The sequence below is a fragment of the Cynara cardunculus genome (genome assembly GCF_001531365.2).
Source record: "Cynara cardunculus var. scolymus isolate 2C chromosome LG 1, CcrdV1, whole genome shotgun sequence".
In the NCBI taxonomy this organism is placed as follows: Eukaryota; Viridiplantae; Streptophyta; class Magnoliopsida; order Asterales; family Asteraceae; genus Cynara; species Cynara cardunculus.
This window is the reverse complement of record NC_037528.1, coordinates 20,872,738-20,895,378: the sequence shown is the minus strand read 5'-3', so window position 1 is coordinate 20,895,378 and position 22,641 is coordinate 20,872,738. Positions and strand designations below refer to the sequence as shown.

Below are 22,641 nucleotides of genomic sequence, written 5' to 3'. Positions count from 1 at the left end.
ATGGGCTACATGAGCCCCTAATAGTTTACCGGATAAATTGATAAGCCGGGCAGGAGGCTTATGTAAGGATAGAGTCGAGAAGTTCCAAGATCACGTTACAGAGTAAAATCGCATGTAATACGAGTATATATATATATATATATATAGTTATAGTGCACATGGTCCAGAAACCAATGGTTATAAAACATATACACACATTCTTATTTCTTAAAGGACGACATCTAAGCATGGCCATATACACAACCTTTTGTGTATACATAAGCTGGTCCAGCAACCAATGGCTATAAAAAAACCCCGTATATTATGTATAAAAAGTTGTAAATTTATCATATATATATATATATATATATATATATATATACTACTAGCAAATAATAAAAAATATACATACATCCTCAATGTTCAAATGTTGGGACTTGGTGGACTGGGGTCGAAAGCGGTTGGCTTACGACCCTGGTCACGATCCCTCGATAAGGATCCCCCTCTCGCTTCTTAATCAAATAAGCCATGCTCTTTTCGACTTCAGACTTGATCTCATTGTACAACTCTTTCGCGTTTTCTCGTTCTTTCAACTTTTTCTCCATTCCTGCTGTTTGTATAGGTTTCCCAAATAAATAGTAGAATCGGCCCGGCACTTTTGGCAGAAGCCCCGGAAAGTAAAGTTGCTGGTTAGCGATTTCTCCATCCATTTCGGTCCTGGAAATGGGAAAAATGATTATGTTTGACTTTAGAGGTCAACAAACTTTTTTTAAAACCGACATAAATTGCCGTATTCATTAAGATTTAGAGAACAAGCGGAGAACAACGTCAGAATATGTAACGGATTCTACATGGGTCGAAAAGTTTTATGTTAAATTAAAATCGGAATCCATATCGATTTTGAATTTGCAAAAAGTCATATCTTTCCAAGTTAAGAAACAATATGGAAGAGGAAAGGAGAAGCAATTCACCTTAATCTAACGGCTTCTTCATTCGATTTCCTTATGTAGTTGTTTAGCACCGGGATTTTCATTATGTCGTCATAGTCAATAACCAACTGAAAGAATCAAAGTAATCGTCAATAATGCAAACGACCGTCGGCATTTCATATAATTATCCCGAGACATCTTTTTAACAACCAAAACAATTTGCAAAGACCCAGAAAGAATATAAAAACACAAGTTGGGAAGAAAACGATTCTGCAATGATGCCACTCTTTGGAGCGCCCCCACCGTACCTGTAGGTGGAGCTACGTACACTGGGGAGCGGGAAATGCCCACGATCAAATAAATTTGAAAGAGGGAATTTTTTATATTCTTTTTCACTTTCTCTCTTTCGAGCCCCTAATATGTGCGGCATGCCCCCGGTCCCATGCCTATCATGAGGAGGTAAATCGTGTGTCTCGGTGGCAAGTGGGTGGTGCCTGGAGTCGAACCCCATACCTTCCATTGGATTATGCAAGGATGCCCACCTCCTTGCCCGCTAGGCTAATGCCCAAGGACGAAAAAAAACTATAATGAAACACTACATTTGAAGCAAAAAGGCTCAAAATTCTCTTAGATATGACACGAGGTTTTCCATAGTTATTGTTATCCCCCGTTGCTTCCACATATTTAACTATAGAAGAGCTTTTCTTCCTCTTCCAGGCAATAGAGGTCAAGTCTACGTACATCTTACCCTCCTAGACCCCACCTATATGTGGCCCGTTTGGTCTAGTTTGGTTTAGGCAACAAAAGACAGACTAGGTCAAATTCACACAGGTGCTTTTTATTCAAAGTGAAAAATAAAAGATTCTCAGGATGGTTGAATAGAGAAGGAACTTAAGAAAAATGAAGCTCGGTTGCCATGGCTAGATGCATTGATAAAATAATTTGTTCATGTTGTTAAGTAACGACTACATGACTGCATAGTTTACCTCAGCGACGTCATCTTCTCCAATAACTCCAAATGGAACGATGGTAGCACCGAATTTTGCTGCCATTCTTACAAATTCTGGTTGATCAGGCCAAAACAGCTTGTATTCCTCACCCTGGTAAGTGAATTAGCAAAACTAGTCATAAATTTTTTTAAAATAAAAGCAATAAAGATTGCCATCAAACCAAATTACGATGCTTAATGCATTAAAATTCTGAAACACAAAAAATGGGAAAAACTCGTCTTTAACACACCTTACGATGAAGAGCCTCACGTGCACCGCCAGGATAAAGAAGCCCAAAAGATTTTGATGAGAACAGCTTGAAGAGGTTGGTGGGAGTGACGGGCAGGGCACCATAAACTTTCATCAAATCAAGATTTGAAAACTCCGGAAGGTCGCTCTTAGAATTCTCTGTAAAAAGTTCTGGGTGGGCTATACCACGAACAACGACGTTCTTTTCTCTCACAAATTCTATAATGAGTGATGCAAGTTCTAATCCCAAGAGCATGTGATAACCAACCAACAATACAGGACCATCATCTGGAACCCCAGAAAGGCCTCTCACTATTCTTCCATCTTCTAAAGTTGAAAGCATCACTGGGCTGATAGCATAATGGAACCACCTGAATTCCACCATTAATATTACTACAGCCATCAGTATTCAAATAAACACAGTTTCTTACAAGATCCTAACCTCCCTGGAGGTCAAGGGTGAGTGTGTGTGAGTTTTGCAGTGTGTGTGTGTATATATATATTTATATATAATATGTGAGAATAAAAGTTATGGTGAGAACACTTCTGAGCCCTTGGATGAGTTGACCTTTTAATCTAACTTAATGTTTTCAACTACATTCATCTACCTTCAATTAGATTCAATTACCTTGAATTAGATTCAACTACATTCATATACTTTTATTTTCAAATTTATCTTCACTTTCACGAACTTTTATGTACATTTAATCATTTTCACAAGCATGAATTTGTTAAACTTTTGGTTATGATGATAAAAAAGGCAAATAAAGGTAATTAAATGTAGTTGAAGGTCTATGAAGGTTTTGTTCTCATTTCTCACGATAACTCTTATCCTCACCGGAACCCAACCCTATACAAGGAACGACAACCAAATAAGAGAATAACAAAACGGTCGAATGTCATGTGATTTTACACTAATATCACATGTGATTCTCGTGGCTTTGGCTGCAACATGAGGTCGTGGGCCACTTTGCCCACACACCCTTGCTTTGACCGTTAGTATAAAATCAATTGTGATTTTGCACGTAATTTGACCGTTTTCGTATTCTCTTATTTGCTTAGCATCTCGTTTGAACCTCATCCTCTCTCTCTCTCTCTCTCTCTCTATATATATATATATATATTTAAAAAGAAGTATATGGGAAGCTCCGAGTACTGTAAATCAGTCTTCTACAACACGCATATCACAAACTAACAAATACCAAAAGAGCAAAATGCAATGAAGTTTGCTTTAGTTCCTATTTAGTATAACGAAGAATTTTTTTTCTCAATGTAACAAAGTTTCAAAAATTCCTATTCTGTATCCATTTTGACCGGTAACCTGCTGATCTTGCAACATTTGATGATGCGGATGGTGGATGCCAAGTTGTGAAGTTATATTGATTTGAAAATATAATGGCAGACAGCAAGATACCAGTTAAAATTATTTTTTTGACAACTTGACATCCACGTCATCGAAGTTACACAATCAGCATATTACCAATGGGTACTAAATAATTATTTTTGAAACTTTGTTACAATGATAGAGAAAAAAAAATGTCTGTTAAACTAAACAGGAATCAAGCAAACTTCATTGTTTTGCCCGACACCAAAATGAGTAGATTCAAAAACAAGTGTACACAACCAAGTGTCAATTAGAAATCTGAGTAAGGTTCTGTCATCTCTACTTCCTTTTGGTCATTAGACTTGTTTAGTTTATTGAGCCTGTGTTTCGTAGTGTTTATTTACTACTTATACTGCATAAAGTATACGTTCAACCTTTCATCTTTTATATGACGATAAGTAATTCCCACCCCCAGGCCCTTTCAAGTGGGATATTCTGGGTTCGTTTGGTTTGGCTTGGTTTGGTACTAATGTAGAAACTCATAATTCTAAGATTACTAGCATGATGATTTAATTATTCGAGGGAACAATGAGGATTACTCTATATGATACAACATATGAAGTTCAAAAAGGGATCAAATAGTTTCCTTATTTATGTACTGCATACATAAAGAAATAAATCACATGCATGCAGAATTACCCATTTGTTTGAAGGCCATTTCTATACTCTGACATGCTAGGTGGCAGGTAGTCGTTTATGAAGTCGTGCTTCCATGTTCGTCGATACTTACAGGTGCCTTTAATTACTGTCAACAAATTCAGACCATCTTCCTGAAAGAACAGAATTCAATTTGATTAGTTGTATGTGTGCTTCTAAACACAAGAAGCATTAGGTTTTTTGCACCAAAAAGAAGGGCAAAATGCATCAAAATGTAACAAAGTTAAGTTTAGTTCCTATTTAGTGTAACGATTTTTTTTCCCCAACCAATGTAACGAAGTTTCAAAATTTTCTATTTTTGCAGTAAACTGTTGATCTTGTAGCATTTGATGGTGTAGATACCCGTTTATTAACAGTTTACCAAAGGGTAAACTGTTAAACTTGTCATCTACATTATCAATTGTTACAAGATCAGCAGGTTACCAGTCAAAATGAATACAAGATATGGAAACATGAAACTTTGTTACAATGATTGAGAAAAAAAATTATTTGTTACACTTAATAAGAGCTAAAGAAATCTTCATTGCATTTTGATTCATTTTGCCCGAAAATAAAAACATAACATCAACTGGAGTTCTGTGGATGAAATGCAAAAAGTAGAAAGAAAAAACTCTATGCTCTTGTTGTTAAGCTCTTGTCTTTGGCTTGTTTTTCTTATCCAACAGAGAGTTGAGCTTCCAAACTAATAAAGCACATTAACAGGCAATAATCTGTGATTATTTTCTTTCATGCTCATTAAATCTTTCATATTTTCTATAGAAAACTTTGTCTCACCCACTGGTGTCCTGACACAGGTCTTTGTTCTCACATACAAATCTTGTATCTCTTACATATTGTACATTCAAGTTGCAGGTACGCTATCATATGCCTTTTCTTGGTCTATGAGAACATTCCATATAAGCATATAAACTGGCACCTTTTCATAAAAAAGACAGCATCCGTTTTTACATTTTTCAAACTTCTATGCATATCATGAAGTTTCTCTATCCATATAAATGAAGACACACATTCACCATATTTAAGCAATAGTCAACTTGAGCTACTTCATCATGCAAAATAGATGTTCGTTTAAAAAACATATTTGCGAAAAAGCATAAAAGAATTTGAAAGCAACATATACTAAAAAACATAATTCATGAAAAAGCATAAAAGAATTTGAAAGCAACATATACCAAGAAGGAAAAGGACAATTGAAAGATAGAAAGAGGAAAAGTAAATCATTAAGTACCAGTAAAATAGTATGGCCGTTGTCCTTATAGTAACATACTTTGCAGTTTTGCAATGTTCTTGAAAGCCTTTTAGCTTCATCTTTACTCGGAAGCATGTTGTCCTTGCCACTAAATGCAAATGAAGAATTTAGAATGCTGATCATGAGACGCATTGCTTTTTTACAAAAATTGGTGTCTACACATGCATCCATGTATAAGGGCATGTTTGTAAGCAACTTAATGAGTTTAATGAGACTCTCAACTTATTCAATCAGCTATGCATGATTGTTTGGTTGTGGCTTAATGATATAGAAAGTGGCTTATTCAGTAAGCTTCCATGGGGAGCTTTATGCAGAAAGCCAAAAAAATTTTTCCCAAAACTGCCGCTCCCTATTGAAAAAACACGCTCCTTTCATCTTTATCCATACGGGACTTAATGGAAAACCAACTGAACAGCCCCTAAGTTTGTGTGAATACATCTGCTAGTGTACAAAGATTAATATTAGTTTATAGGAAGAAACATGTGCAAAAACAAAGGAAAAGACAAAAGAAAATATAAGGAGATAAGAATCTGACAGGTGTGCTTCGACATCAGTCGCTTTCTTGTTCAACCATGACTCTACCAATTATGCCATCTTCAAGGCATTAATCTCTTATCACACTTGGAACAAACAGCAAACGGTGCCATTTCGTCAAATTCCAAGAAAAATATGAATTCATATTCTTATTGGTTATGAATTCATGTTTATGTGACCAAAAACTTGTATGTTCATTGGATACAAAATTACAGAAAGTTGATCCACAAGGAGCCAAAAAAGCTTTGAGATATTTTTTCTTTCTCGGTTCTATTAAAAGTGGTAGACTTTGACCTTTGAGGTCAATGGTCTACTACTCATATTTGATATTTGATGCCTTCTGTTACAATTTTTTGACCAGCAATTTCTATTTGGGCCTTCTGTTACAAAATCTATTTTGGTTCATAATCATCTATGGACAAATTAAATCATTCATATCGATTTTGAAGTCTAAAGGTAGTCAGTGTGACCTCAAGAATCAAAAAGTATACCTCCACTTTCATAACAGAGAATATCTATAATAAATAGAACAAAATTAAATCAAAGACAGATGTAGACAGGGGCAAACCTATATATGCAAGTAGGATTATTTTTGAATTATGAAAGGTGCACCCTCTAAACTTTGAGGGGTGCTCGGGGATATTAAAAAATATTAGGAACGTCAAACAAAAAACCGAAAAAAGTACCTCGAAATCAAACCCAAAACCGAAAAAGTCACTCGAAATCAACCAAAAAACTTAAAAAATCTCTCGAAACGGTGTAATTCAACTAAAAACACATGGGATGACTTTGCGGGCCTTTGATCCATCTTAAGGTGCACCCGCTCGGCAAAAATCTTGAGTCCACCACTGGATGTACATTGAAGTTTTGTGTGCTCCGCCAATAAATATTACCTAATACTTTGGCATATACATCCATATACACAAATGCATAAACATATCATATCTGCATAACATAAACATAGGATATATGGACCACAAATGGAATGCAGCGACGATGGCTCTTTAACAAATTTCATCAAAATAAAGAAAACATACTATGTTGAAGTTGTGTAAGGAGAAAAGATTGTCACAAATGAACCTAACCTTGCAAGCAATAGCACTTCAGCTTTAACAGCATGGAGGCGAGAATTAGCATATGCAGCAGCAGATTTAAGTAACTTCAACTTCCAAATAAGTGTAGCTTTTGGAATAATATCGGACAAACTCTGTTATTCAAAAGGTACAAAAGATAAAGAGTGCAGGACAGGAACCAACATCAATTCCAACAAAATCATCTCCACTAACAATCTTCCACAGATAGATGGTTTCTATTCAAAGGCATAACCAAAGAATCAACAAACTCAATGTTGACACTCGCTATCCAGAAACCAGCACAAATGCATGAAACTTATTTATGTTAGCGTCTTTGTTCGCTCGAAGGTGGTTGGCATTTCTTGTTAACCACCAACTATCGAGCCCATTTGGATTCGCCTGAAGAATATGCTTCCGACATCTTGATAAAACCACTTTGGGGATCAGAGAATAACCCTATGGCACAAGTTGCGCATGGCTGACATACATGCTCCAACTTGAAAAGTTAGAACAGGGATTTTTATGGCTTGGTATTGTATATTTGTATTTATTAGGGTCCATAGGATTTCCCTTGGATCATCTGTGGCCCACTATTATACTCTATTTGAACTTTTGTTGCTATCGAGTAAATATTCTTTACAAGAAATGCTTTGTTCTCTATACTACCAAAGTCCACACAGAAACTTCTATGATGCACGAATAGGAGCTAGAATCTTATACAAAATAAGAGGTACCAAATAGGACGAATTTAGACTAAGAGCCTGTTTGTTAGGGATTCACAGCTTATTCGGTCAGCTATACATGACTATTTGGTAGTGGCTTAAATGACATAGAAAGTGGTTTATTCAGTAACCTTCTAGGGGGAGCTTTATGCAGAAAGCCAAGTTTATTTTCCAAGCCTACCCCCTCCAATTAAAAAACATGCTCCTTCCATCTATGAAAAAACTCTCCCAAATAAAACTAAAACATTCGCAATCTATACAGACAGATTAATCCACACACACAGTTTTATCCATACAGGACTTAATGGAAAACCAACCAAACAACTCCTAGAGAGAACCATCAAATCCGCTATATTAAATAGAAGTAAAACCTCAAACAACTTACTATTAACAAAATACAACATCAAGCAATAAAGGCACGTGCAAGAACAAGTCTAATAAATCTTGGAAGAAATCCTACCGAAAGGCGAGGAAGCATAGAAGTAAGGTTGGCAGATAGTTTCTCAAGGTTAGGGATACTCGAGCTTTCAGAATCGACCATCGCCATCTTTATAGGATCGCCTGATAGGATAACAAGCTGATGATCATGATAATGATGCTAGTGGTGTTACTAATGGTAATTTACAACAACAATTGTAATAAATATGACTATATGAGGACAAGTATGACAGCAGTCAGCAGAAATCACTAAGATAAAAGGGATCATGTAAACAGCTATTTAAGATTAACTTCTTGCATAACGTTTTCTAGTTACAAGTATATTCACTATTCAAGAGATTTAGGTATTTCGTCTTCCCATTACTATGAAAGCACTATAATCCCTGTACACATACAAACATAGATATAAATATTTACGAGTGAATGAATCCTATGACCTCGTTTCATTTCAAACTAACCATTATACTTGCGAAAATGCAAAACCATACCAAAGTGTCAAAGTGGGTAATCCTAATCATCATACTTGTAGTTTCATTGCAAAACTAACCTTGGATATTACCAAAGATCGCCAACTCTAATATACTGTAGTGTTTTTCTGTTTTTTTTTTTGGTTCGCATTTCAGCAAGTACAAGAAACTACAAGTATGATGATTATAAAACTAATTAACTCATGTATAAAAATACATAGACATACTCTTGAATTTGCCAAGTCATGATTTGATGCCCAAGGTTAAAAGTGTATCGATTTTATAACGGAGGGAACGTTAAGTAGTAACTGTAGCATCTAATAGAAACAGATGATATACCCATTACAAAGCTAAGAAGATAAGGGATTGTCACATGAAGCGTATCAGGCATGACCTCCAAGATGGGAAGTATAGGTTGCAGCTGTGACCTGTCAAATGAAGTCGCTGAAATGGATAATTGAAATCGGTGGTTACTAGAAAAATTCATAGATAATAGGCATTTATCTAAAGACCAAAGACATTCATGTAATTCCAGTGATATGACTTGTGTTTTTAACTGACCTGGATTTGCCAATATAACTACTAAATCGATTGCTGGATTACGAGCAGCAACTGCAAGAGCTAAACATCCACCAAAAGAATCTCCGACCACATATATAGGCCTACTTGGAAATAAAGCATGCTCAAACCTCAAGGTTTCCTCCACGAATATCACCAAATCTTTATACACAAAGAAAATGATATAATTATGAATCATTTTGCCAATCAAAGAAAAACAAAAGAAACAAAGAAAATGAGAGAGGATATAGGATGGATCATTTGACATAATGTCTTTCAAGCCACTGTTTCTACCTTAAAAGTGAACTCATATTAATAACCAAACTTCGGCCATGGAGGTTGTATAACACCATTGAAGTAATCAGCTTTTGTTATTATCAACTGAAACAACTGTGTTCACCAAACAGAAAGTTAACCTCTGGTTCAAAGTTTTTTGGGTCTATTTTGACATTTATTTTACTACAATATCATGTTCCCTATCATCGACATTGCAAATAGTTTTGTTACATATCCTCACCAAAAAATAACCTCCCACTCCCTCTTCCCCCTTGCTTCAGCCTTGGCTTCTCTGTTTCACTCTTAATTTTGAGAACACCAAAAACCGTCTCCGTAGGTCATAAGCTTATAAATTTATTCAACTTTGTTCAGACTAAACAAAGTTGCGTGACATTTAGATTGCAGCTTACTTGGGGATTGGTTGATGATATTTTGGCATGCAGTCATATTTTCTTTCTCTTCTCATATTGTTACATGTTCCCCTATTATGAGTTTCCAGGGTAGAAGTATTGCATTGTAAGATACATGTGGGGAAGTCAGTATGCCTACTTAAATTTAGAACAGTACTCCCTCTGTCCAAAAAAAATCAACAACTTTTTGGATTGCCCCAGAAAAAGCAACATTTTTCCCTTTCGGGTAAGATTCCAATCCAAATTTACATTTGAACCCATTGGTAATCACTAGCGGTGACATTGATTTTGGTCCACAAGTCTTCCTTACTGTCACCATTAAGGGGCATTTCAGATATTATCATTCAAAGGCTTTCACTAAACTGTGTCGACTTAAATGTTGCATATTTTTGGGGCAGAGGGTATTTTTTCCCATTTCAGTTACATATATGACAAAATAATGTTAGGAAGGATGACATTTGCTCGTTGAAAAGATTCCTACTAAACAGCACAAAAATCTAAAAGCACAACTCAATCATATTCTCCCATGAAAATGGTGAGACTTCCAATATATATATCTTCAAGAGGGGGAATGCACAGATTATAGATTCATATAGAAAAAGAAAGCGTAAGACCTTCAAATGGTGTTCGATCATAAACGGGTATGTGCAAGCATCGAACTTCAAAAACCCTGCAATCAGATAGCCCTCCTGATTACAAATAGCAATCGACCAAAATATCACAGACCAGACACAAAAACAGTAGAATTTTCAACGTTCTAACAAAATTGGTGCAACAAAAATAGGAAGTTTTTAGTTGTTTCCCAAAGACAAAGAGCCCGTTCATGGTAGAAATAAATGTCCTTACTACCAAGTCTAACTACTTGCCCAACTACCTAACAGATTTTTCCTTCCTCTGCTGCCCCCATGGAGGGTGAGTTTCCAATGGATCTTTCCTACCTAAGAGGACTAAAAAGCAATTAAGAGTGAGATCACCTAGCCATGCCTGAAGTGGAGATTTTTTTCTAACTACATCATTTCAGTTATGAATATGAAGAGTAGATTTTCAAGGTTCACTGAGTCCAGGAAGTTTTAAATGTTAGAATATTTCCATTACTTTGGCCTTAGGACCATTTATGTAAAAGTGTTCTATAAATTGGTATATTTATGTTTAAATATACTTAATTATTTATATTGTATCATTTGACGGAAATGATACATAAAGGACAAGTGGTAATTCCCTTTACACTACTTAAATACAACAGAAAATTAATATATAAATAAAAGGGGTATAAAAGGGGGCATTACAGTTATAGCCTTATAATACCCTTAGGACTCCTTTTATTTCAACGGTTTTCTCCTTTGTATGCATTCAACACCAAAAACAGAAAACAGAGAAGAAGATCTTGCTATTCAATTATCACTCCATCAATCAGTGGTGTTTCAAAGGGATTACTGAAAAGAATATGGCTTCATCCAATCCTACTCCTATCAAGTTCAACCAAGTAAGTGTTTCAATCTCTCTTTTGGTTTTTACGATTTGTGTTCAAATTGATTTACAAATGATTTTGTATGTATGATTTCTATAAAATTATCAATCATGTGGTATCAGAGCCAGGTTATTCTCAATCAATTTGAACCAATTTATCAAATCAAAAACCTAATTCCCGTTTTTCTGAAATCATTCGAATCTGAAAATTGAAAAACTTGAAATCTATTTATTGTATAAAATTGACCGTGGCCCGAGTGCAAAGGCCGTGCGCCAGTGGGAAAGTGCTCGTGTTCGAGCAACTGAGTCACTAGAATATCTGTTTACCATTCAGACCCTGTAACAAGGGAAAGGGTGGCGTATGAACTGACTTATCCAGAGCAGCAACCAACCGGCACAATATTGACTGTTAAGACATGAATTATGAACTCTTTCTCGGTTATCTTGTGAACGGGTCTTTGAAGGATGTCGACGGTTCGAGGGCTCCACTGTGTAATTAGCATACTTATTATATGCATAAATATGTTACACTCCCAATCGTGAGCTTATCTTCTTTTCTTGATTTTTGAATGGAAATTTAAATGATCGACCCAACGGTGTATCATTTAATTTGACATTCAAAATTAAATGATACCACATTATGTAATTGTATATATTATCATGCAACCAACCGAACGACTAATTGTTTGATAGTATACATGATGAATTGTAAGCATAACTTGCATAGGCATAACATTTCTGCCCAAAGGTGATGTGTAGTGTTTATGTAGCGTAGGTTAGAACATTAATGGTGTCGTCTTGTTGATTGTTGGTCATAACCAACGTGAAACCAATAATCGAACAAGACACTATCATGGCCTATTATTTTGGTGTTGATAATAGGTGATCTTCTAATTTATGACATTCTTGTTATTTTAAGATATCCCTAATACGTTTAATCACTTCTTTACATACATCTGATTTCACAGTAAACCCTGGAACCACTCTAACACATAACTATGGAATTGAGCCTTTGACTGGGACTAATTTCTCATCCTGGAGGGATAATGTGAAATTAACCCTTGGAGTTATGGATTTAGACCATGCGCTTAGACATGATCGTCCCACTGAACTCTCTGCAACAAGTACTGCAGATCAAAAGCGAGCTTACGAACAGTCGGAGTGATCGAACCGCATGTCACTCATGATCATTAAAAACTCCATTTCAGTAGCTATTCGCGGAGCCATTCCTGATTTGGACAATGCGAAGACCTACTTGGATTCGGTGGAGGAACAATTCAAGGGAATCTCCAAGGCTCATGTGAGTACCCTAATATTGAAGATGTTGACAAGCAACTACGATGGTGTAAGCGGTGTGCGTGAGCACATCATGATGATGAGTGACATGGCAAATAAGCTCAAAGGCATGGACATGGAGATCAGTGAGGGCTTTCTAGTCCACTTCATAATGACTTTTCTCCCTGCACAGTTTGGTCCTTTCAAGATCAACTATAATATGCAGAGAAATAAGTGGAAGATGAACGAACTTATTGCAATGTGCATGCAGGAGGAGGAGCGTCTTAAGATCGAGAAGCCCGATGTTGCTTATGTCACTACTACAAACTCAGGCAAAAGAAAGGGTAAAAGTCAATATGGAGAGAGTTCGAAGGTCCAGAAAACAAGTACAAGTAACACTCCAAGTTCAAGTAAGTCAAAGGGACACCCTCGCTGTAAGTTTTGTCATAAGAAGGGACACTTCCAGCGAGAATGTCCCAAATTCAAGGATTAAAGTCGGGAATGGAGCAGATTTAAGTGTTGAAGCCGTAGGAACCTTACCTTTAGTATTGGAAGGGGCTTCTGTATATATTTATATGACACTTTATATGTACCAAGCATTACTCGGAATTTAGTATCTGTACCTAAACTTAATAAGCGTGGTTATAAACTACTATTTGATGATGGTATAGTTACTATTAGCCTAAATTCTGATGTTGTTGATTTTGGTTATTTGGAGGATGACCTTTACAAATTACGTTTGGATGATGACTTCTCGAAATCCCCATTAGTATATAATGTCGATGAGAATATACATAAAAGAAAACGAGATCTTGAAACTTCATCTATGTTATGGCATCAACGCTTAGGCCATATTTCACGAGACCGTATGTTGAGACTCGTGAGAGATGAAGTATTACCGACTCTCGACTTTACTAATTTTAATACAAGTATTAAATGTATTAAAGGGAAATAAGAAGGGTGCCGCTAGGAGTTCCGGTCTATTGGAACTAATACACACCGATATTTGTGGACCTTTTCCCGTAGGAATAACTGGACACAAATAATTCATTACCTTTTTTTTATTAACCTGGATATCCAACCCGCTATGCGAGCCGACTAATCCCAAGGCGACCACCTGCTTTGCAGATAGCGTGGAGTCACCGCATTTGAACCTCCGCGGCCATAAGGGGATTTTTAACGCTTAGGCCATATTTCACGAGACCGTATGTTGAGACTCGTGAGAGATGGAGTATTACCGACTCTCGACTTTATTGATTTTAATACATGTATTAAATGTATTAAAGGGAAAATGATAAAGGGAAATAAGAAGGGTGCCGCTAGGAGTTCCGGTCTATTGGAACTAATACACACCGATATTTGTGGACCTTTTCCCGCGGGAATAACTGGACACAAAATCCAAATCTCTAGAAATGTTTAAAACCTTTAAGGCCGAAGTTGAAAATCAACTCGACCGAAAGATAAAGGTAGTGAGATCGGATCGAGGGGGCGAGTATGATGGTCGACATACTGATGTAGGTCAATCTCCCGGTTCTTTCTTTGAATTTTGCAAGAAACATGGGATTGTAAATCAGTATACCATGTCGGGTACCCCTCAGCAGAACGGCGTTGCTAAGAGGCGAAATAGGACCCTTATGTTAATGGTAGGAAGTATGTTGGCAAACACTAACCTACCAAAATTCTTATGGACCGAGGCACTAAAAACGACATTCCATATACTTGATCGGGTTCCTTCTAAGTCTGTTCCGAAAACCCCTTATGAAATTTGGATAGGAAGGAAACCCAGTTTAAGGTATGTATATGAAAATATGGGGTTGTTCGACCAAAGCTAAACTCTATAATCCTCGACAAAGAAAACTTGACATGAAAACAGTCAGTTGCTCTTTCATAGGATATCCTAAACGCTCAAAGAGATATCGGTTCTATTGTCCATCTCACAGTACTCGGATAGTCGAAACCCGACATGCCAAATTTCTTGAGAATTCAAATATTAGTAGGAGTAATCCCAATAATGATGTTGATCTCCATGAGATGAATGAAGAAAATCCTCCTAAAATGACAGTACTTTTTCCTCAAAATGTGCCTCTTGAGGAACCTATTGCCCAATAAGTGCCACCCAATGAAGGTACATCAACTTTTGAAGCAAATAACGATGCACCTCAGAATGAGGAGATCCCGACAGTTAATATTGAATCTCACGAAGGCGAACAGTCTTTACGGAGGTCTCAAAGATCTCGACGCCCTACTAACTTTGATGATTATGTAGTATATTTAAATGAGGCCGATCTTGACTTGGGGAAATTCAATGATCCTATATCCTATAATGAAGCCATAAATAGTAACCAATCAACTCATTGGAATGAAGCCATGATTGACGAGCTTGATTCCATGAGTAAAAACAATGTTTGGGACCTTGTTGAATTACCAAAGGGTGCAAAGGCCGTTGGATGCAAGTGGGTCTTTAAGACTAAACTAGACATGAACGGAAACATTGAGAGGTATAAAGCAAAATTGGTTGCAAAGGGCTATACACAAAAGGAGGGTATAGATTACCAGGTAACATTTTCTCCTCTTTCCAGAAAAGATTCCCCAAGGATAGTTATGGCACTCGTAGCTCATTTCGATTTAGAACTACACCAAAAGGACGTCAAAACTGCATTTCTTAATGGAGATTTGCATGAAGATGCGTACATGACCCAACCAGAAGGTTTTAAGTCTGAGGGTCAAGAACACTTGGTTTGCAAACTCAAGAAATCGATTTATGGGCTAAAACAGGCATCACGTCAATGGTATCTAAAGTTTGATGATGTCATGAAGAAGAACGACTTCATCAAATATCAAGTGGATCAATGTATATACTTCAAGATGAGTAGGGGCAAATTTACTATACTTGTCCTTTATGTGGATGATATCCTATTGGCAAGCAATAACATTGATATGTTGCATGAGTCAAAGCGCTTACTTTCGCGTAATTTTGACATGAAGTATCTCGGTGAGGCCTCAGACGTAATTGGTATTGAGATTCAACGAGATCGTGCCAATGGGACATTAGGTTTGTCCCAGAAGGCGTATATTGAACGCGTCCTTGCACATTACAACATGCAACATTGCTCACCTTCGGTTGCTCCCGTGGTTAAGGGAGATGTTTTCGGAACCTTCCAATGTCCGAAAACAGAAGTAGAAAAGGATCAGATGAAACTAATCCCTTATGCTTCTATAGTAGGGAGATTGATGTATGCTCAGGTTTTGTACATATCCAAATATCGCTTACGTAACGGGCATGCTAGGCAGGTATCAATCTAACCCTGGCCTAGATCACTGGAAGGCCGCTAAGAAGGTCTTACGATATCTTCAGGGGACTAAAGACTACAAACTTATTTTTAAAAGAACGGATTATTTGGAAGTAATAGGATATTCCGACTCTAACTTTGCTAAATGTAAAGATGATAAAAAGTCGATCTCGGGATACATTTTTATGATGTCAGGCGGGCCCATTTCATGGAGGAATCACAAGCAACAATTGACAACAACCTCAACTATGATGGCAGAATATGTTGCGGTCATGTTATATGCCATGGAATGCTTTTGAGGAATCTAATTAAAGGGCTCAAGATAATTAACTCCATTTCAAGACCGTTAATGATCTATTGCAACAATTCTGCCGTCGTAAGTTTTTTGAACAGTATCAGTTCAAGCAGGGTTGGATTGTATCTTGATACAAAGTACTTGTTCGTACGAGAACGCGTAGAGAAAAATAACCTTTGTATCGAGTATATCAGCACTCACGATATGTTAGCGGATCCGATGACGAAAGGTCTACCACCAAGAGTTTTTCAAGAACTTGTGATAAAGATGGGTTTTAGGCGAGACCTTGTATGATATACTAGTGATGTGCTTAATTATAATTAGAACAAGTATTTAACTTTGATTTCCTCATGTATCTCATCGTTTGTCTACACTTATGAATTGTGCGCACTTGCGTAAATCTTATAGACAAATCTTATGTTTATTACCACATTATGGTTATTGTCATTTGTGGCCTTCATTATGTGATATCTTTATACAAGTACCTTAGTATGATTGATGGGGGTCCCGTATCGATAATGATACATGTGACTGTATCTTTCTGCTATGGTGTGAGTATGAAGAATGTTTAGAACACTACTTAGCCAACTTAATGACAAATGGTCACTCGGCCAAGTGGGAGAATGTTAGAATATTTCCGTTACTTTGGCCTTAGGACCATTTATGTAAAAGTGTTCTATAAATTGGTATATTTATGTTTAAGTATACTTAATTATTTATATTGTATCATTTGATGGAAATGATACATAAAGGACAAGTGGTAATTCCCTTTACACTACTTAAATAGAACGGAAAATTAATATATAAATAAAAGGGGTATAAAAGGGGGCATTACAGTTATAGCCTAATGTATACCTTACGACTCCTTTTATTTCAAGGGTTTTCTCCTTTGTACGCATTCAACACCAAAAACAGAAAACAAAGAAGAAAATATTTCTGTTCAATTATCGCTCCATCAATCAGTGGTGTTTCAAAGGGATTACTGAAAAGAATATGGCTTCATCCAATCCTACTCCTATCAAGTTCAACCAAGCAAGTAAGTGTTTCAATCTCTCTTTTGGTTTTGACGATTTGTGTTCAAGTTGATTTACAAATGATTTCGTATGTATGATTTCTATGAAATTACCAATCATTAACTTGATTAAATTTGTCTTAAGAAAGAAAACTTTAAATTCCTTATACCTGTAAGTAGGTTTATTTATGCCTGTAATCCATACATTCCAGAAAAAGAGATAAAATTTGACTTTTGTTTACAGACAAGTTTTTTTTTGGGATACAAGTTTGATCTAGTTTATTTACACTTGGAGGCATCATATTAAAACTCAAATATCAACATGGATAATAGCCAGAAAAATCAAAGCATGCGATTTTTCTTAGGCATGGATAGAATAATGAAATGTTATTGGATATACAGCACTAGCATGAGATTTTCCCATGTATTCTTAATCTGTTGATTCCCATCAGTATGCATAGCTAGGTTGTGACTAATGATTTTGTTAGGACTAAAATAGTCCTAAGTTTATGAAATTTTAGATTTATGTTGTGAGGTTTTCCACAGATACAAAGAGAACTAACTCATCAGAAGGATGTCCTAAAAACCCTTGAGGCCTTGACAAGTGAAAATTAATTTGGCTGATGTAATTCCTAGAAGGGTCGAAGGCTGACCGCTAAAACCAGCAAGTGCAAGAGACCTTGACTGTAGTTGTATATCAGGAGAAGCAAACAGTACCACTGCCAAAACTAACTTGTTTCATGTACACAGGTGATTTCGATTTATCAATTTATCCCATTGGTAGATATTATAGTAATGCAACTTGAATTGCAGTCAGATACAATATTGATGGAAATAGGACACATGCCCAACATATTTCTATCTATTATGGTGATCAATTAAACTGAAGTATGTCATTCTAGCTTACAGACTATAGTTTAAAACTCCATGGTGATCTAATGTATTTTTTACATATGAAGGCAATTCTGGTGTTGTCAGGAATTATATGCAAGCAAATGGTGTAAATATAGAGGTGGGAGTATTAAAGTTATCCCAATACAATCAACAATGCTTAAGAAAGGGGCTCCGCCACACATATGTAGAGCCCACGAGGTGGGGCTGCAGGGCTCTTGTGTGTGTATGTATGAATGTATGCGCGTTGAAACAGAGAGTTCAATTTGGTTTGAGGCGGAAATTGACTTCAATGTGTAAATACCATTCAAGGGTGAAGAGGAATATGGATTATTTCTCAGGCAAATACTTCAGTCGAATTGACAGGCTAAGTTAACTGCATTAACATAACTTATCTACGTTTTTGTTTTACCAAAGAGAAAGAGAAAGAAACAGAAAATATGTTTAAGTGATAATTAGCTACCATATTGACGATAACAAAAGAATTCACTCACTTTCGAAGAGGCTTTTGGTGCAAAATAAGGCCCAAACCAAGACCATCCATCCCTACATAAAACCATTAAGTTTTATAAATCAGAAGTGGAAATATGAACACACACATATCTGGAAGAAAACATCTTACAAGTAAACATGTGTGCAAGTATGTAAAACAGTATACTGAATTGCAGAACGATATCAAGGAATAGAACTAATTTTAAGTAATAATGAAGAACAAGATATCATCATAACAAAAACCACCTTTAAAGAACAACAAGACATACCTAAGAAACATTACTGCTTTCGTTCCAAAATTGGAGATTCATTTTGCTTTTTAGTGTGTTTCAGTAACAACTTATCATGTCTGCACTCCTTTTTTCTTGAAACTAATATCCCATTCCTGTAATTCGATTAGTTCCCAAAGAGGGCGGTCATCAACTTTTGAGGTCAGAATGTCAGGGTGCCAAAAAAACAACATTCAAAAAAGATGAATGTAGCATAGTTTTGTATGTTGAGGTGGACAGATAGCTAGACTCTGAGGGATAGGATTAGAAATGATGATATACGCAAGAAGGTTGGGAGAAACTGAGGTAATACCACCTTGGACAAGTTTCTTCAACGTAGATCTTAAAAATCATTAGCTAGAAGAGGAGACAAGTACCAAGAGCATGTTGTAAGGAGGGATAAAGATTGCAAAATTGACATGGAGGGACTACAGAAGAGAGATTCGAATGGAATACCAAAAGAGTAGATAGGAGTGCATGGAAGGATGCTATTATAGTCCATGATCACTAGAGGTTCACCTTTTATAGGTTTTATTGGAATTCATTTTAGCTTATTCAGACTAGTTTGGGATGTCATGCTTGTTGATGCTTTAAATGTCAAATAAAACTATGATCCATTCCAAAATTTATTTAGATTATATGACAAAACCAAGAGCAATTTTATGTTCATCCTACCCTCCTCAGACCCTACTCCGTGTGATTTACGGGGTTCGTTTGGTTTGGTTTCTTACTTGTCATAAAGTTCAATAAAACCAAACCAGACCAGACAAGTCCAGTTTATCCCACCTGGATGTGGGGTCCCCCGCAAGAGTAAGCAGACTTGACCTCTACCCAAAAGAGTAGAGCGGTTGTTTCTGTGAAGACCCACCGCTTGTGCAAAGTGTGCGAGATAAAAAAACGACAATGAAGAACTTGAAAACAAGAAAGATAGTAGTAAAAAGTAAAAAATATGTTAAGAGACAAGCAACAACATTGAAACATGCAAATAGAGAAGTGCATGAAACATAACAAAGGTTACGATTACCTGCCCACCCTAACTACACGCTCAGTAACCCTACCCTCATCCTCTACCCCTCCAGATTCCTTCCTCCAGACTAAGCTAGCTATAGATCCCCACTCCTAGTCTGCTACCCTAGTCTTGCGTTTCGAAAAACTCCTATCAGAGGTAATGTCCTTGGAAATACCTAAACTCGCCATGTCTAACCTCAGTTGCTCATCCGTCCTCCTCCTCCTCAGCCTACCCCTCCTCCTCAACCCCTCGATCCTTACACTTCTACCCTCCTCACTGAAGCAGCCAAGTAATTGGAGGTATATATCAATTTTGACGCCCACAAGTAATATGCTTGAGCTTGATCCTTGGTACCACAGGGACAGATGCGTCAAAACCCAAATGATTTGAAGAGTGGGGGTGTAAATATTTTATGTTCTATAACCGTACCTGTAAGATGTCCAAATATCTGAAGTGTGATATATCCTTTTTGGACTTGAAAGCATCTCAAGTCTTGAAACAATATTTTAAAATGATATAAAATGAGCCAAACCCTCCATAAAAACAATATTCTTGTTCTAGCACGAATGTACCACACCTATCATATCAATGCTATTTCTTTTTTTTAATTTAGTAAATAAGTCTCACCAGTGCATATCTGGCCGCACCCATTTTGGAGACAGACACTCTAACTCAAGCATTGTTCTTCATAGGTTTGATTTCAAAATGATTGACAAAGTGTACCATTGTTCTAGAAAAAGATGGAATACATGTTATGCATCATTGCCACTACCATCCTAGTGTTCTTATAGCAATCATGGACTCACAAACAATGTCTTTACTAATATCCCATGGTAAATGGCAACATGATATCATCAAAAGTAATTATGTCTTCCCTAAACAGGGCTAATTTGAAACAGATAGCAGAGAACTGTATGTACATATGAATATCATAAACTAGAAATATTACTTGGTTCTCAAGAGAAAAATGAAATTACCTGGCAAATACAGAAGAACGGGAGAATTGGGTATTGGATTGTCGTTCCCATCTGCAACCACAGGGCAAAACCACCTGGGTGGTCCACCATCAGGTTTAATTATGTCTTCGGATATATCAAGATAATCTTTCACAGTCTGAGTCCCAAAGCCATCATCCCACAAAGTTTCCAGCTTTTCCTCTTTCCATCTACTCTTGTCATCAAGAGCATTAGAACCAACATCATTCAGGGACACGACTTTTTTATTTGAAGAGCGCCCACTAACTCTAACGGAATCTGCAGACTCCACAATAGATGAATCTGCTGCTGTCCCGATGCACCTAACTGAAACGCGAGAAAAACGATGCTTGTAACCTGAGTTCAAAGCAAAACATGGTGACAAGTTCACAACTGAGACTGTAGCTTCTACAAACATGGCTCCAAACCAGATTCAAATTTTGTATCACAATTAGCTGTAACCACTTGCAGTTTGCATTAAAAGTCTAGCTTGTTTGTTCAACGAAAAGGCCCAAAACCAGTTTTCAGTTTTGTATCATGTGAAGGATGGAAACCCCACTCAAGAACAACCAAATGGAGAGTACAATAAATTCCAGAAAAGTGGGGGGGTTTGAACAGAAATGGAAAACAGGAGGGGGTGGGGTCTAACGAATCACATGTAACAATTACTAGAACCAAGGAATGGAATAGAGATAGAATCTTAAAAAGAGAATGATGGGGAAAGTGAGCGATGGAATTCGTGGTTTCGTTCATTAATGGTGTTCCAAACCAGTAAAATTGGTTTACCTGAGTGAGTGAATGATTGATTGTTTGGACATATGATTGAAATGATGTGGCCGATTTCTGACCATTACTTCCTCAGATTACGGATTTTGGATCTTTTTCGAGCACATTAAACGATCAACCATTCTTGAGCATAGTTTCTCGTTCACAATTGCGCCACGAAACGTGAAGCTGGCCGAAGGAAAAAGAGTGGACCTCATGTCTTTCCCTTAGTAAACTTGCGGATACGCCACAAGAAATACATACATATGAGATGGTTATCGCCACAAAACCATGGTCTAACGGCTACCAAGAAGGACGGCAGAGAGTATGGAACCCTGCTCCACCACCGAGACGGTGGAAAATAAACCCGCTCTATCACCAACACGGTGGTTTCCACCGGTAAAAGTACCCAGGGGATGAGTGGGATTGGTTATAAAAACTTATTTTACACCCAATAATAAACTATTTTTAATGTTTTGACAACAGTTATATCGGTGTCAAACCGATAATAAAAAGTTTTTAAAAAAATTAAATTATTTTAATTTATAATAAATTGATAAAGACTTTTATAAAAAAAACATGACTTATTTCAAATAAGCAACCCCAAACACCCCCTAATTAACCGTCTAGTTATTACGAAATTTCTAAATGGATTTTAATTTTGGACCTTCTTGTAACCAAACACAAACTTATATAATATTGAAGATGATGACTTAAATAACCTTACTTTAAATTGTTTATTTTACTTATAGCACTAAATCATCTTCAACCTCCATGTTTTCCGTTAACATCAACTCTTTTCAATTTCAAATTACATTTGATACTCTTTTAATTAGTGATTTGATTTACTTTATATCTCTTACTTTCTCATTTTTCATTTAACACTATTTATTATATTAACATAAATAATTGTATATGAAGTAAAATGCATTTAAAAAATACGTTTCTTTTTTTACAAATTATACCATTATAATCATCTTGTCGGTAT

At 36.5% G+C, this 22,641-nt stretch overlaps 1 protein-coding gene across 2 annotated transcripts; it reads right to left on the bottom strand.

Moving 5' to 3' along the window:
* Nucleotides 1-373: 373 nt before the first annotated feature.
* LOC112519194 (acyltransferase-like protein At1g54570, chloroplastic) lies at nucleotides 374-21,973 on the bottom strand. Of its 2 annotated transcripts, XM_025127198.1 has the most exons (14): nucleotides 21,675-21,973; nucleotides 20,892-21,245; nucleotides 18,639-18,690; nucleotides 10,529-10,584; nucleotides 9,232-9,390; nucleotides 9,010-9,114; nucleotides 8,226-8,326; nucleotides 7,056-7,177; nucleotides 5,416-5,524; nucleotides 4,170-4,300; nucleotides 2,148-2,517; nucleotides 1,895-2,008; nucleotides 951-1,036; nucleotides 374-696 (listed from the first exon to the last, which is right to left on the bottom strand). In XM_025127198.1, the coding sequence occupies exons 3-14, from the start codon at nucleotides 18,686-18,688 to the stop codon at nucleotides 396-398; spliced, it is 1,704 nt and encodes a 567-aa protein (XP_024982966.1). In that variant the 5' UTR covers nucleotides 18,689-18,690; nucleotides 20,892-21,245; nucleotides 21,675-21,973; the 3' UTR covers nucleotides 374-395. The 2 variants fall into 2 exon arrangements, with proteins under 2 accessions (XP_024982966.1, XP_024982960.1); XM_025127192.1 differs by lacking the exon at nucleotides 21,675-21,973 and having other exon boundaries at nucleotides 20,892-21,664.
* Nucleotides 21,974-22,641: the final 668 nt, after the last annotated feature.

Bases quoted from the DNA above. Each gene is read 5' to 3' on its own strand.
- LOC112519194 (XM_025127192.1), bottom strand. From the start codon at position 21,306: ATGTTTGTAGAAGCTACAGTCTCAGTTGTGAACTTGTCACCATGTTTT. The intron at 9,391-10,528 runs GTCTTACGCTTT...TTGTGTATAAAG, and splicing joins TGATCGAACACCATTTGAAG to ATTTGGTGATATTCGTGGAG. The intron at 5,525-7,055 runs GTTAGGTTCATT...ATTTGCATTTAG, and splicing joins GAAGTGCTATTGCTTGCAAG to TGGCAAGGACAACATGCTTC.